Below are 14120 nucleotides of genomic sequence, written 5' to 3' on the forward strand. Positions count from 1 at the left end.
AAAACTAAGATTAGGAGTGTTAAAGAAGTACTAGAAAATGTAAAAACAATGTTCATGAGCAGTAAAGGAAAAAAAACTTAAAAAAGCTGTATGTTCATGAGCAGTAAAAGAAAAAAAAGAACTTGTTTGCAATTAAAAGAATAAAGTCTTTTGACTAATATGGCTTGGCGTATGAGATTACATAAAGCCAGAAAAACTAAGATTATGAGTGTTAAAGAAGTACTAGAAAATGTAAAAACAATGGTCATGAGTAGTAAAGGAAAAAAAAGAACTTGTTAGAAATTAAAAGAATAAAGTCTTTTGACTAATATGGCTTGCTGTATGAATGTACTTAAAGTTGAAAAACTAAGGTTACGAGCGTTAAAGGAGTATACAAAAATGTTAAAACAATGCTAAACACCAGTAAAAGAAAAAAAAATTGTTTGAAATTATTAAAATAATATCTTTTGACTAATATGACTTGGTCTATGAGCACACTTAAAGCTGGAAAACTAGGCTTAGGACCGTTACAGGAGTGTATGAAAGTGTAAAACAAGGCTAATGAGCAAAAAAAAAAACTTGTTTACAATTAATAAAATTAATTCTTTTGACTAATGTAGCTTAGTATATGAGTATACAGAAAGCTGAATGAACTAAGGTTGTTAGTGTTAAATGAGTTTATTAAAATGTAAACAACAAGGCCAATGAGAACTAAAAGAAAAAAGAACTTGTTTGAAACTAATAAAATAAAGCGTTTTGGCTAATTGGTAAAATAAAGCCTTTTCCTTGCGAATACATTTCTTTTATGAAAAGATTCCTATGATTATTACTATGGCTAAGTGAAAAAGTAAGCCCCGTATGACAATATAATATACTAAAACTACGTAAAGTGCAATAGTGAAGCAAACTTTAGCAAACCTTTATCCGATGAGGAAATGTTTAAGCAATTTTTATAATGGCTCCTCTATCCTGGCTTTTGGGGTGTGTGTGTGTCAACACTATAGCGGCTATAGATTGTATATTGAACACGTACTTTTAATGAAATTTAGATTTTCCAAATCTATATAATTAATCTATACTAATCTGTATTAACTCAGAAGCGTCAAATTTCAGATACGACTTTTAGGAGTGACAATGACGAAATATGCTTCTGTGCATATTTATTATCGAGTCCCGCAAAATATTTCTTCATTCATGAAAACCATTCCATATCATTTTTTATATTCTGTATGAATAGAAAAGAACTTGTCTCACCTCATTGTACTAAACTTAGTTCCTAAGCTTCTGAAGAGTGGCTCGTATGACTCAATTTTAAGTGTTACTTCAACTTGTAAAGGTGGATTAGGCATTCCAACAGTGTTACCGAGGGCAAATAGAACCAACGGAAACCATATGATCGCAACGATTCCAAGTAAGCGAGAGCCACCTAGCAAGTACTTTAATCCTTGACGTCTTGGTTCACCGCTTTTGTGTGGGTATCTTTCCTCCTTTGTCCTTTCACACTACAAGAAGCAAAAATTAAACCACAAATAAATTAAAGCCATTTATGCAATTCATTTAATAAAATTATATTTTCTTTAAAATTTCAATACAAGACCTTACTTTGGATCCAAGTTCAAGCACTTTGGAATACCGGCATTGGGAAAATGTGCTACAAGAAAAACATATATTATTTTTTCTTTCAGCATTAAAATTTTCTTTGTTATTTAGAAGTTCGTAATTATTTATCTTTTTTATATCATACTAGAAAATATTGAAAATATAAAAGACAATATATTAGCACTTCACAGGTAACAGATATTCTTGTGAACTATGAACCTGTATATCCCCTTCAAAAGGAGTTATAACGTCCAAAACATACAAACAAATGTCGTTATAATTCATGTCTCTAAGGAGGCACGAATCTAAGAAATAATAAGACAAGCAATACTTAAAGCACCAACGACAGTGCAAAGAATATTTGATTTTTAAATTGGTTATGTCAAAACTTACTAAACAATATTGTGTATGTTTTAAAGAACAAAGCAAAATTGAGATTTCAATTTTAATGAAAGGGATCTCTAAATGCAGTTAAGGAGTTTTCACTCCTAGTGGGTGTCAGATTTAAAAAAGAAACGCGAGTAAAATCAGTAAAAAGTAAGCTAAAATCAAATAGCATTAGAGAGCTTTAGAAAGTCTAGTTTTTATTTGAAAGTGTGGTTGCTTTTGGGTACCTAGTGATATTCAATGTTTGAGCTCTTACGGACAAGAAGTGTCGTTGAACAAATTAATTTGTAGATTTATTTTGACTGTTGAACGTTGACGAAAACGTGGTACTGTCCAAAAAGATCAAAACTTTGAAGCAAGGAAATATTTTTAAGAAAACTGCGTTTTTCAGTTTGTAATTGACGTATTGCCGTTGGAATTGACAGGTAGGAGGAAAAAAATCTTTGTTTTTGATCTTTGGTACTTCCAATGGTTAAGAATGCTTCAAAGGAGCGAATTCCAAGAGATTTTTCAGGAAAGATCTTTGATTAATTGCTAAAAAGAATAATACCGAAAGTTTAAAGAGCTAGCTGAATATCAAATCTTTCCCAGAATCTAGCACCTTGAATCTCGAAATAAGAAAAATCCTTCTACAATTTACTTGCAATAGAGAAAAATTCCTTTAAGCTTAGCAGGGATCAAAAACAAAAGCGGATCCCAAAATTGTTTTGGAGCTGAACTCAATTCATCGTGCACATGAATGCAAAAAATCTTTTTCTCACTGAACTTTTTTTGTTTTGGTCGAGACTCCAATCCAACCGGAAAAAACGTACCTTCAGTTCAAAAATATTTCCAAATATGACTTCTAATTTAAACCACTCAGACATTGACATTGTTGTTGCTGTGAATACCCAGTCCATAAGTGTCCGCAGCTCAAATAAGAAAGGCACCAACATAAACGCTTTGAAGGAGTAGTTGTTTGCAATTCCATAGCGCTTAGTGAAACAATTCCCAAGAATCCTTGTAGGGTAGCCAGAACGAATTTGTTTTGCGGCCAGCAGCAAGTTGACGCATTTAAGGAAGTACCACATTTTCGGCGGTGCCACTGCATTGAATTCCCTAGATGAAGAAAACATTTAGAAGTAGAACAAATATCTTAAAGTAATGATAGAAGGAAAATGTAGATTTTGATAGTGAGGATGAAGTAGGGAAGGAACTCATTAAGATAAAACCGTAGGCAATTTTTGAGTTAATATAAATAAAGCTGGGTCTTATAAAACTTTAGATTGGTGGTTGAAATTTGAAAGGAAAAATCACAGGTTTTGTACCGTCTTTTGAAAGGTTTAGTTGCCTCGCTGCCAATCTTATGATAAAAGTGTGTGTATTTTTTATATTCAATGTACATCTATCTAATTAAACGAGCAATAATTGTTTGTATATATATTTTTTCCCAAAAACAGCACTATGCTTTTTTTTAATGAAAATTGACACACAACATTTTCCAGTGTGAAAAATGATCTGGATAGGTCAAGACATTGAGAAAATTCGTTTCCATCTCCCAGGGCCTTAATATATTTTCAATGAACTTTCTGATGACTGGAATTATAGACCTATACACCGGAACAATTCTCCACCAGAAGGTCGACAGTTCGTCCCGGGCTTTACAAGGGGAAAAACATCACTATTCTTAAATGTTCCGATCTGAGTTAGATTTGCATAAGAACGTATGCAGTGACTATGTCTAAGAGAATTCACACGTTAGATTATTTTGACCAGATTTTTTAGAACAATTGTAGCTTAGGCAATTAATTAAATTTGTGTATAAAGCATTTAGTGAATACTTCCTCAAATTCTTATTTAAAGAAATATTATTATTTATTTTGAATCCAATTTCAATTACTTCTCGAACATCCTGTTTTATGCCAAAGTTATTGCTAATGAGAGAGGTTTCTTTTTCAAAAAAAAAAAATATTCTATGGCTGAGGTTATCAAAAACATGACTACTTACAGCAGAATCAAAAGAAATATTAGTTCTATAAAAAGTAATTTAACAAATTATATTAAAAATCAAATAGACAATACCACTGAAACTGTTACAAAAAGACCTTTGATGTTAACTGCAAAAAAGGCAAGATTAGCATTGGGCACGTGTTCTTAATTATTTTTATTCTCATAAATGAATTGTCACTTTTCATCTTGCTTTATGTATCAATCTTGGTTGAACGTCGCTGAAGTAAGGATAGTAGGACTTTTTAACATATTTTTTGTTTGATACCAATAGAAACATCAAACGAATTGGATTTTTATGCTGATTTTAAATATATAAGTTTCATAAAGTTTAGTCTTAACCATCAAAAGTAACGAGCATGAGAATATTTGCCTTATATTCTAGAAAGGGGGAAACACCTTTTAAAAGTAATAAAATCTTAATGAAAATTACACCATCAGATTCAGCCTATCAGAGAACCCTACTGTAGAGGTTTCAAGCTCCTATCTGCAAAAATGTGGAATCTTGTATTTTTTGCGAGAAGAAAGATCATGGATGCGTGTTTACTCCCCCGCCCCTTTTTTCTCAACGTCGTCCGATCAAAATTTTAAGATAGCCATTTAGTGAAAAAAAAGTAAAATTAGTATGCAAATTTCATTGTAATTATTCATGCAAGGCGAGCCAAATTCAAAATCTGCAGTAATTCGAAAACGTTCAGAAATTAAATTAAAAAAAAAGTTTCTTTAACTGAAAGTAAGGAGCGACATTAACACTTAGAACAAACAGAAATTATTCCGTATGTAAAAGGGGCTGTCCCATCCTCAGCGCCTCGCTCTTTACGATAAAGTTTGGCTCTTTCTCACAACGCTACTTTTTAAAAGAATAAAAAACTTTGGATTAAAGAGTGAGGTGCTGAGGAAGGGACAGCCCCTTTCATATACGGAATAATTTTGAGAAAGTCGTCTAGCCAAAAAAGGTAAAATTAATATGCAAATTTTGTTTTAATTATTTATGTACGGTGAAAATTCAAAACCTGCATTAATTCAAAAAAGTTCAGAAATTAAATAAAAAAAAAACAAGTGTTTTAATTGAAAGTAAGGAGCGACATTAAAACTTAAAACGAACAGAAATTATTCAGTATTAGAAAGGGGCTGTTTCCTCCTCAATGCCATCTTGACGTTAAAGTCTGAATTGTATAAGGAGGAAACAGCCCCTTTCATATATGGAATAATTTCTGTTCGTTTTAAGTTTTAATGTCACTCTTTACGTTTAGTTAGAAACACTTTTTTTTTTATTCGTTTGCTTAAAAAAGTCTGAGGTAATGATTCACGGAAATTAAGCGCAAGTGAGACGTGGTTCTAGAACAAATTTGACAACCAGTGAACCGTAAATGAAAGCAAAAGTGAGAATCACAACGTGTTCTAGAAAAAACAAATCCTATAAAATGGTTGATCTTTCATGCATAACAGGAAGGAAGAATTGAATTTACACAAGAATGAATTCAATTCTTGAAGTCAATTGAATTGAACGAATTCAATTTGAATTCAAATGATCTAAATAGGTCTCAACTTTTATGGATAATTTGTATTTTTCCCAGGGCGCTTGTAACAAACCTATGGTGGCGTCATGACATCAAGAAGATGCTTACAGTGTCTGTAGTTAGAAGACAAGCGACAATGAGAATCCTTACATACATGCCTGCTGCCTAGCCGTGCCGAGACCCAGCGGCAAAGCTGGCGGGCTCTCAGCAATATATATATCAATATATATATATATATATATATATATATATATATATATTTATTTATATATATATATATATATATATATATATATATATATATATATATATATATATATATATATATATATATATATATATATATATATATATATATATATATATATATATATATATATATATATATATATATATATATATATATATATATATATATATATATATATATATATATATATATATATATATATATATATATATATATATATATATATATATATATATATATATATATATATATATGTCTCCTGCTTAAGTCTTCCGTTATAAACCATGAATGGAAGCACACTTATTATACCTCTCAGTGACGTAAGGGAGAACAAAAAACATCCAGCTGTGAACACCGAATATCAAAAAGAACTGGAAGATCAGCTTTCCAAGTAAGTTTTTTCTAAGATAAAGTGCTCTGTCTGTTAAAATCAAGAAGAATTGAAGAATAAGCATGATGAGAAATGGAAGGGGAACACGGCTTTCTTCAAGGTAAGCCATCACTCCACCATCACCAGCCTGGGCCTGAAAAGGATAAAATTATTGATAGGTACAGAAAAATGAAAAGCTGTAGATAAATTGTACTATTATGGTTGCAGTAGGTTACGTCCTAGTAAAGAAGGAACTCTAGCTAATCGTAATCGAAAATGTAAAACGTGTTAGGAAATAAAAAATGTCAAGTGAGGAAGTGAGGAATGTTACAATAACCTGCATTCTATCAGATTTAATGCAATTAACAACTGCATTGGCGATATTTTTCTCATTCACATATTTTGGAGTGGCTCTGGCTACACCGATTTGATTGTATTCTTTTCCTTTTTGCGTTTCTTTTGCCCACCTGGAAATTGATAGCAATTTTGTCACGCTTACTCTTTATTTGAAACTCTGACAATCCAATGATTCTCGATTGAATTGAAATCTAATAAGTCTTTTATCAATTCGACTCTAATCTATGTATTCCTTGTTTGATTTTTGCCCCAGTCACGTTTGGAGGGTTAGCCATAGTGTCGCAGTACAATGTTTTCTCGCTTTTCGTGGAAATAGCAGATCATGGAAAAAGCAAGTGAGTAAAATTTGGGAACGGCTTGGGTGATCGAATTGGAACTTTACTGTTCTGTTGAAAAAAGGAAGCGGGAGCGGGACAAGTAAATTTAAATTTAATGTTGGGGGAGTTGAAGGGCTATATGATGTTCACCTCTACATAAGTTAAAAATAATGTATATGCAAAATAAGCTTCTATGGGACTCAATATTCATGCTCATTAAAATATCGAGAAGAATTAAAAGGCACTGTGTACTTAAAAATAAATTAAAAACAAAAAATGAACCACTTATTTCTTTAAATAGGCCATTTAGAAACCTCTTATCGGCTGGTCGATGTCCGGGGCCCCCTAGAACGGCTGGGCGTACGCTGGGTTCGCCAGCAACAGCTATCAAGAGGTCGGAAACCCCTCTGGACCGGCCGGGACACCACCGCAGTGGGCGGGCGTTATGCGGCTAAAATGTCTTTTTTTTTAAGAAATAGGTGTTTCATTCTTTGTTGTTTTCTTTAATGCATTAGAGTTATTATTTTTCTTAAATCAGTTTTTTGAATTATGTTTTTTTTTCAATTTTAGTGTTTCAATTTTTTTTTTCAATTTTAATGTCTCATTTTTTTTCAAGTTTTTGGTATAGTTTCTAGGGCAAGAATTATAGAAAATCCTGTTCATACACATCATTAGATTTGCTCATTGAAACCTTGTCCCTGTATGGAATAAATAAAACAAAACAAGTTTTTTTTAACTGAAAGTAAGGAGCGACATTAAAACTTAAAACGAACAGAAATTATTCCGTATATGAAAGGGGCTGTCCCCTTCTCAACGCCTCGCTCTTTACGCTATAGTTTGACTCCGTCTTACAACTTTATTTTTTACAACAATAAAAAACTTTAGCGTAAAGAGCGAGGCGTTGAGGAGGGGACAGCCCATTTCACGTACGGAATAATTTCTGTTCGTTTTAAGTTTTAATGGCGCTCCTTACTTTCAGTTAAAGAAAATTGTTTTTTTTATTTAGTTTCTGATCGTTTTTTAGTTAATGCAGCTTTTATTTTGGCTCACCGTCATTGAATAAGTAAAACAAAATTTGCATATTAATTTTACTTTTCTTGTGCTAAATGGCTTTCCAATAAACCAAAACCAATGCTATACATAAATACCAATACAGAGTTTTAACGTCGTTCCTTACTTTCAGTTGAAATTTTTTTTTTTTTTATTTAATTTTTGAACGTTTTTGAATTAATACAGGTTTTGATTTTGGCTCACCGTACATGAATAATTACAACAAAACTTTCATATTAGTTTTACTTTTATTTGGTTAAATGGCTTTCTCTAAACTTGTTTAATTTTATTTACGAACGTTTTTATTAGAAATAAATATACGTAACTTACGAATTAACTTACGTAACGAAATTCTATATTCATATATTCTTAATACGTATATTAGGGAATTTGCCCCCTAGTCAATACCTTGCTCTTTAAGCTAAATTTTGAATTTTGTTCCAATTCTTAATAAATGACCCTTAATCACAAAGGCTATTAATTAGAATAAATAGCTCTTATGAAAGTAATAATACATATTCGGCTTAAAGAGCGAGGGATGGAATAGGGGATGAACCCAATCATATACGTAATATTTTCTGTTCGTTTTAAGTTGTGATGTTGCTCCTTACTTTTAGTTGAAAAACTGATTTTTTTTTAATTTAATTTCTAGTCTTTTTTTAAAGAATTCTGGGAAATCTGGCGCCCCCTTCATAGTAATGTCCCTTCCCCATGAAACTTCCTTCATGGAAAGATCCTCCCACATAAAACCCAGCCCACCCCCTCCCCCCACTACCAGAAAAAATCCCCCCTGAAAACGTCTTTATACTTCCCAATAACCAATACTATATGTTAACATTGGGTAAAGTTCATAATTTTCAGCCCTCCCCCCGAGAACTTCGGGGAATTAAGTCATCCTAAAATACATAGTTATCATATTTTTGACCATGCTGAACAAAATGGCTATTAATTATTCATGTATGTCGAGTGAAAATCAAAACCTGCATTCATTCAAAAACGTTCAAAAATTAAATATAAAAAAAACAGGTCTTTTTAACTGAAAGTAAGGAACGACGTTAAAACTTAAAACGAACAGAAATTATGTTCTTTAAACGAACAGAAATTATTTCGTATAGAAAGGGGCTGTCCCCTCCTCAACGCCTCGCTCTTTACGCTAAAGTTTTTTATTGTTTAAAATAAATAGAGTTGTGAGAAAGTCAAACTTTAGCGTAAAGAGCGAGGCGTTGAGGAGGGACAGCCCCTTTCATATACGGAATAATTTCTATTCGTTTTAAGTTTTAACAACGTTCCTTAGTGTCAGTTAAAAAGAACTTGTTTTTTTTAATTTAATTTTTGAACGTTTTTGAATTAATGCAGGTTTTGATTTTGGCTCACCGTACATGAATAATTAAAACAAAATTTGCATATCAATTTTACTTTTATTTGGTTAAATGGCTTTCTCGAAAGTTGTTTAATTTTATTTACGAACGTTTTATTAGTAATAAATATACGAAACTTACGAATTAACTTACGTAACGAACTTCTATATTCATATATTTTTATTACGTATATTAGGGGGCTCGCCCCCTAGTCAATACCTCGCTCTTTAAGCTAAAGTTCGAATTTTGTTCCAATTCTTTAAAAATGACCCCTTAATCACAAAGGCCGTAACTTAGAATAAATAGCTCTTATGAAAGTACTAAAAAATCTTTGGCTTAAAGAACGAGGTATGGACTAGGGGGTGAACCCAATCATACACGTAACATTTTCTGTTCGTTTTAAGTTTTGATTTTACTCCTTATTTTCAGTTGGAAAACTTGTTTTTTTTTTTATTTAATTTCTGATCTTTTTTTAAATAATGATGGGAAATCCAACGCCCCCTTCATAGCAGGGTCTCTTCCCACATGAAAACTTCCTTCATGGAAAGATCCTCCCAGATAACCCCAAACCCACCCACTCCCCTACTACCAGAAAAAATCCCCCCTGAAAACGTCTGTATACTTCCTAATAACCAATACTATATGTTAACATTGGGTAAAGTTCATAACTTTCAGCCCTCCCCCCGGGGACTTCGGGCGATTAAGTCATCCTAAAGGACATAATTCTCATATTTTCAACCATGCTGAATAAAATGGCTATCTCAAAATTTTGATCAGGTCACTTTGGGAAAAAAGAGCATGGGAGGGGGCCTAGTTGCCCTCCATTTTTTTGGTCACTTACAAAGGGCACTAGAACTTTTAATTTCCATTCCAATGAGTCCTCTCATGATATTCTAGGACCACTGGGTCGATACGATCACCCCTGGAAAAAACAAACAAAAAAAAAACAAATAAACACGCATCCGTGATCTTTCTTCTGGCAAAAAATGCAAAATTCCACATTTTTGTAGATAGGAGCTTGAAAACTATGAAATAGGGTTCTCTGATACGCTGAATATGATCGTGTGATTTTCATTGAGGTTCTATAACTTTTAAGGGGTCTTTCCACCTTTCTTCAAAAATCAGCCAAATTTTCTCAGGCGCGGAACTTTTGATGGGTAGCACTAAACTTGATGAAAATTATATATTTGACATCAGCATTGAAATCTGATTCTTTTGATGTATCTATTGGTATCAAAAACCCGTTTTCTAGAGTTTCGTTTACCATTGAGCCGGGTCGCTCCTTACTTACAGTTCGTTACCACGAACTGTTTGATATAATAAGAATGTAGCTACAGTGCTACACTGTGTTGTAGAAAATGTGAAGCTGACTTTTAACTAAAAGATGAATATAAAGCAAATATAAATAATCTACTACTGCTAGTTGCTGTCGAAGATGATCCATGTAAAAAAGAAGGAATGCGAAGCAAGCAAAAAAAAAAAAATGCTTTGGCACTTTTGCCTTATAGCCACCATACTGAAGATCTTGTATCGCGAACATGAGGCAATAACCAGTTTTCATGGTCTTTATACCAGACAATATTAGCTTCGGCTCAGTGGGAAACTACATTGTAGCTATATCTTAATTAAATATTTAGTTGGTATTTTGGTTAGGTTAGTTTAAGTTACGTATTTAATATAATGCAGTCAGTGCGGCCCCCTTCCATAATGCTTTGTTGTAGTTTTCATAGTTTGTTGATAAAGTATTATATTTTCACCATATCTTTTATTTTCATTAGCATTAACCAAACTTCACTTCTTGACAGAACTTGAGTGTGGTGGCTATAAGACACAAGTACCAAGACTTTTTTGTATATAAATTTCTTATTAAAAAACAAATGTAGTATAAGAACGCTTTACTCTTAGGCCTTTAGTATACACGCTTAGAAATTGTCTTTCTAGAGGGTGAAATCTCATATTTCTTCCCGCTATAAATAATGTATTAGAATTCTATGCGGGGGGGGGGGTAGTGTTTTTCACTAGAATAATGTCTTAGAAATCTATACGGGAGGTAGTGTTTTTCACAAGCAAATACTATGTAAGGGGTTGGGGGAATACCTTAGAACTAAGGTAAAATAGATGCTAGCGTGATGAATAATCCTAGCGGCAGGGTTGAGGACTTAAAAATCTCCCAGTGTAGCCACACCAAAAGAAAGTGGACCTACTACATAGGATTTAGGGTCAAGAACTACCAAGCCCATACCTACATACTCCGTATCTTCGCTGTACGTAGTCATGACAAATCAACTTTCTTGGCTTCGGTTTTAAAGTTTTGGATAAAAGATTCTTTTTTTAATGTTTATGATTTTGTACTGGGGATCTCGGCTACTGTTTTTGGGACTTTGACTTTGTTTTATATATTCTCTTTGACATCTGTGGGAATTTTCAGTGATAATTCCTGCAATAACAACTTCCATTTTTGCAGCTTCGGGTACAAGGTTCTCGGTCAGTGAAATATTGAAGTATTTGTAGGCCACACGTTTCAAACAGTTCGTGGTAACGAACTGTAAGTAAGGAGCGATCCGGCTCAATAGTAAGTGAAACTCTAATAAACTTTGATACCAAACTCTAAAAAATTTGAACTCTAAAAATTTTGATACCAATTGATAGATCAAAAGAATCAGATTTTTATGCTGATTTCAAAAATGTAAGTTTCAACAAGTTTAGTTATACCCTTCAAAAGTTACGAGAAAATTTGCCTTGTCTTCGAAAAATGAGAGAAATAGCCCCTAAAAGTCATAGCAATTTAATGAAACTCACACCATCAGATTCAGCGTATCAGAGAACCCTACTGTAGAAGTTTCAAGCTCCTATCTGCAAACAGGTGGAGTTTTTAATTTTTTGCCAGAAGAAAGATCACGGATGCGTATTTATTATTTTTTTTTTCAGGGGTGATCACATCGATCCAGTAGACCTATAATATTGTGAAAGGGCTAATTTGAACGGAAATTAAAAGTTCTAGTGCCCTTTTTAAGTGACCAAAAAATTGTACAGCAACTCGGCCCCCTCCCACGCTCATTTTTTTTCCGACGACACCCAATCAAAATTTTTAGACAGCCATTTTGTTCAGCATAGTCGAAAACCTAATAAATACGTCTTTGAGGATGACTTAGTCCTCCACAGTTCATGGGGGAAGGGCTGCAAGTCATGAACTTTTCCCATTGTTTACACATAGTAATGGTTATTGGGAAGTATACAGACGTTTTCAGGAGGGATTTTTTTCTGGTGAGGGAGGAGGGGGGTCGGAGTAGGGGGTTACCAGGAAGGATCTCTCCGTGGAGGATGTTTCCCTGGGGGAAAGGACATTTCTATGAAGGGGGTGCTAGATATCCCAGCATTATTTAAAAAGTATCAGAAATTAAATAAAAAAAAAACTTTTTTTCAACTGAAAGTAAGGAGCAACATTAAAACTTAAAACGAACATAAATTATTATGTATATGAGGGGGCTCGTCCCCAAGTCAATACCTTGATTGATTTTATTCAGTGATTAAACCCGTACAGAGTTTTTCACTATCTAGCCTACAAAATACAGCATAAAATAACAAAAACTAAAAAACACAAGCAAAACACTAAACCCCACAAAGAAACAAGGACAAACAATAAGTTGACAGCATTTAAGAACACTTAATAGTAAGAAAATGAAGAGGAGAAGGAAGAAGAAGAAAAAAACAAATATACAATATCTAGTCTCTTTGTTCGGTTCAAATACTCCGAAACGGCATACCGAGCCTGTTTAATGAACCACATAACATTAATTTTAAAAGTATTAGAGTAAGAAAACCCTTGTAATTCAAGTTGCATTTCAGTTCTTTCATTTTCAAAAAAACATGTCAATACCTTGCTCTTTACGATAAAGTTTATTTTTAGTACTTTTAAAAGAGCTATCTATTCTAATTAACCGGCCTTTGTGAATCAGGGGTTTGTGATACGAACAAAATTCAAACTTCAGCGTAAAGGGCGAGGTATAGACTAGGGGGGTGAACTCCCTAATACAAGTAATAAAAACATACGAATATAGAAGTTCGATACGAAAATTAATTTGTAAGTTACGTCAGAACAAAATTTCGAGAAAGCCATTTAGCCAAAAAAAGTAAAATTAATATGCAAATTTTGTTTTAATTATCCATGTACGGGGAGCCAAAATCAAAGCTACATTAATTCAAGAATTCGTTCAGAAATTACGAAAAAACACAGTTTTTTTAACTGAAAGTAAGGAGGGACATTAAAACTAAAAACGAACATAAAGAAATTATTCCGTATATGAAAGGGGCTGTCCCCTCCACAACGCCTTGCTCTTTACGCTAAGGTTTGACTCTGTCTCAAAGCTTAATTTTTTAAAGCAATAAAAAACTTTAGCGTAAAGAGGGAGGCGTTGAGGAGGCGACAGTCCCTTTCATATACGAAATAATTTTTGTTCGTTTTAAGTTTTAATGTTGCTCCTTACTTTCGATTAAGAAAACTTGTATTTTTATTTAATTTCATGAAAATATCGGCTCCAAATAGTGAAATCTCGGACCTAGACATACAAATCAGTTTGGAGAAAGCATTAATCTCCGTTACAATTTATGAACTCCAGGTGGCTTTTACATATTCACAGCTCCATTTTTCTCGTTTGAACAAAAAAAAATCCAAATTTTTAAAAAGCTTACCGCAAATGCAGAAAATCCAAAAATGACAACAAAGAAATTGATAAAATCACACCAAAACATATAGAAGTACAAATCTACGGGAACACGATGTCCTTGGTCCAACAAACCATTGAAGAACTCGTAAATTGATGAAAAATAATTGATGCACCTAAAAGATTAAATCAAGAGTCAAAAGAAGAGAGAGAGAGAAAGTGAAAAGGAAAGAACTAGTATTTCCTAGCAAAGCTATCAACCAATAGTGCCGTTAAGATAAATATA

At 33.0% G+C, this 14120-nt stretch overlaps 1 protein-coding gene across 2 annotated transcripts in view; it reads right to left on the reverse strand.

Annotated features, from left to right (window-relative positions):
• The window catches only part of LOC148946099 (piezo-type mechanosensitive ion channel component-like), a 277609-nt gene that overhangs the window by 68000 nt on the left and 195489 nt on the right, over window positions 1-14120 (reverse strand). For both annotated transcript variants that reach the window (XM_089097773.1, XM_089097772.1), the window contains 4 exons: window positions 13863-14010; window positions 6031-6245; window positions 2778-3063; window positions 1234-1481 (listed from right to left, as the gene is read on the reverse strand). In XM_089097773.1, coding sequence (XP_088953899.1) covers window positions 1234-1481; window positions 2778-3063; window positions 6031-6245; window positions 13863-14010 — 897 coding nt within the window. The remainder of the gene's footprint in view (window positions 1-1233; window positions 1482-2777; window positions 3064-6030; window positions 6246-13862; window positions 14011-14120) is intronic.

Source organism: Artemia sp. Qi Xiang Cuo, chromosome 12, assembly GCF_049724085.1.
Source record: "Artemia sp. Qi Xiang Cuo chromosome 12, ASM4972408v1, whole genome shotgun sequence".
Lineage (NCBI taxonomy): Eukaryota > Metazoa > Arthropoda > Branchiopoda > Anostraca > Artemiidae > Artemia > Artemia sp. Qi Xiang Cuo.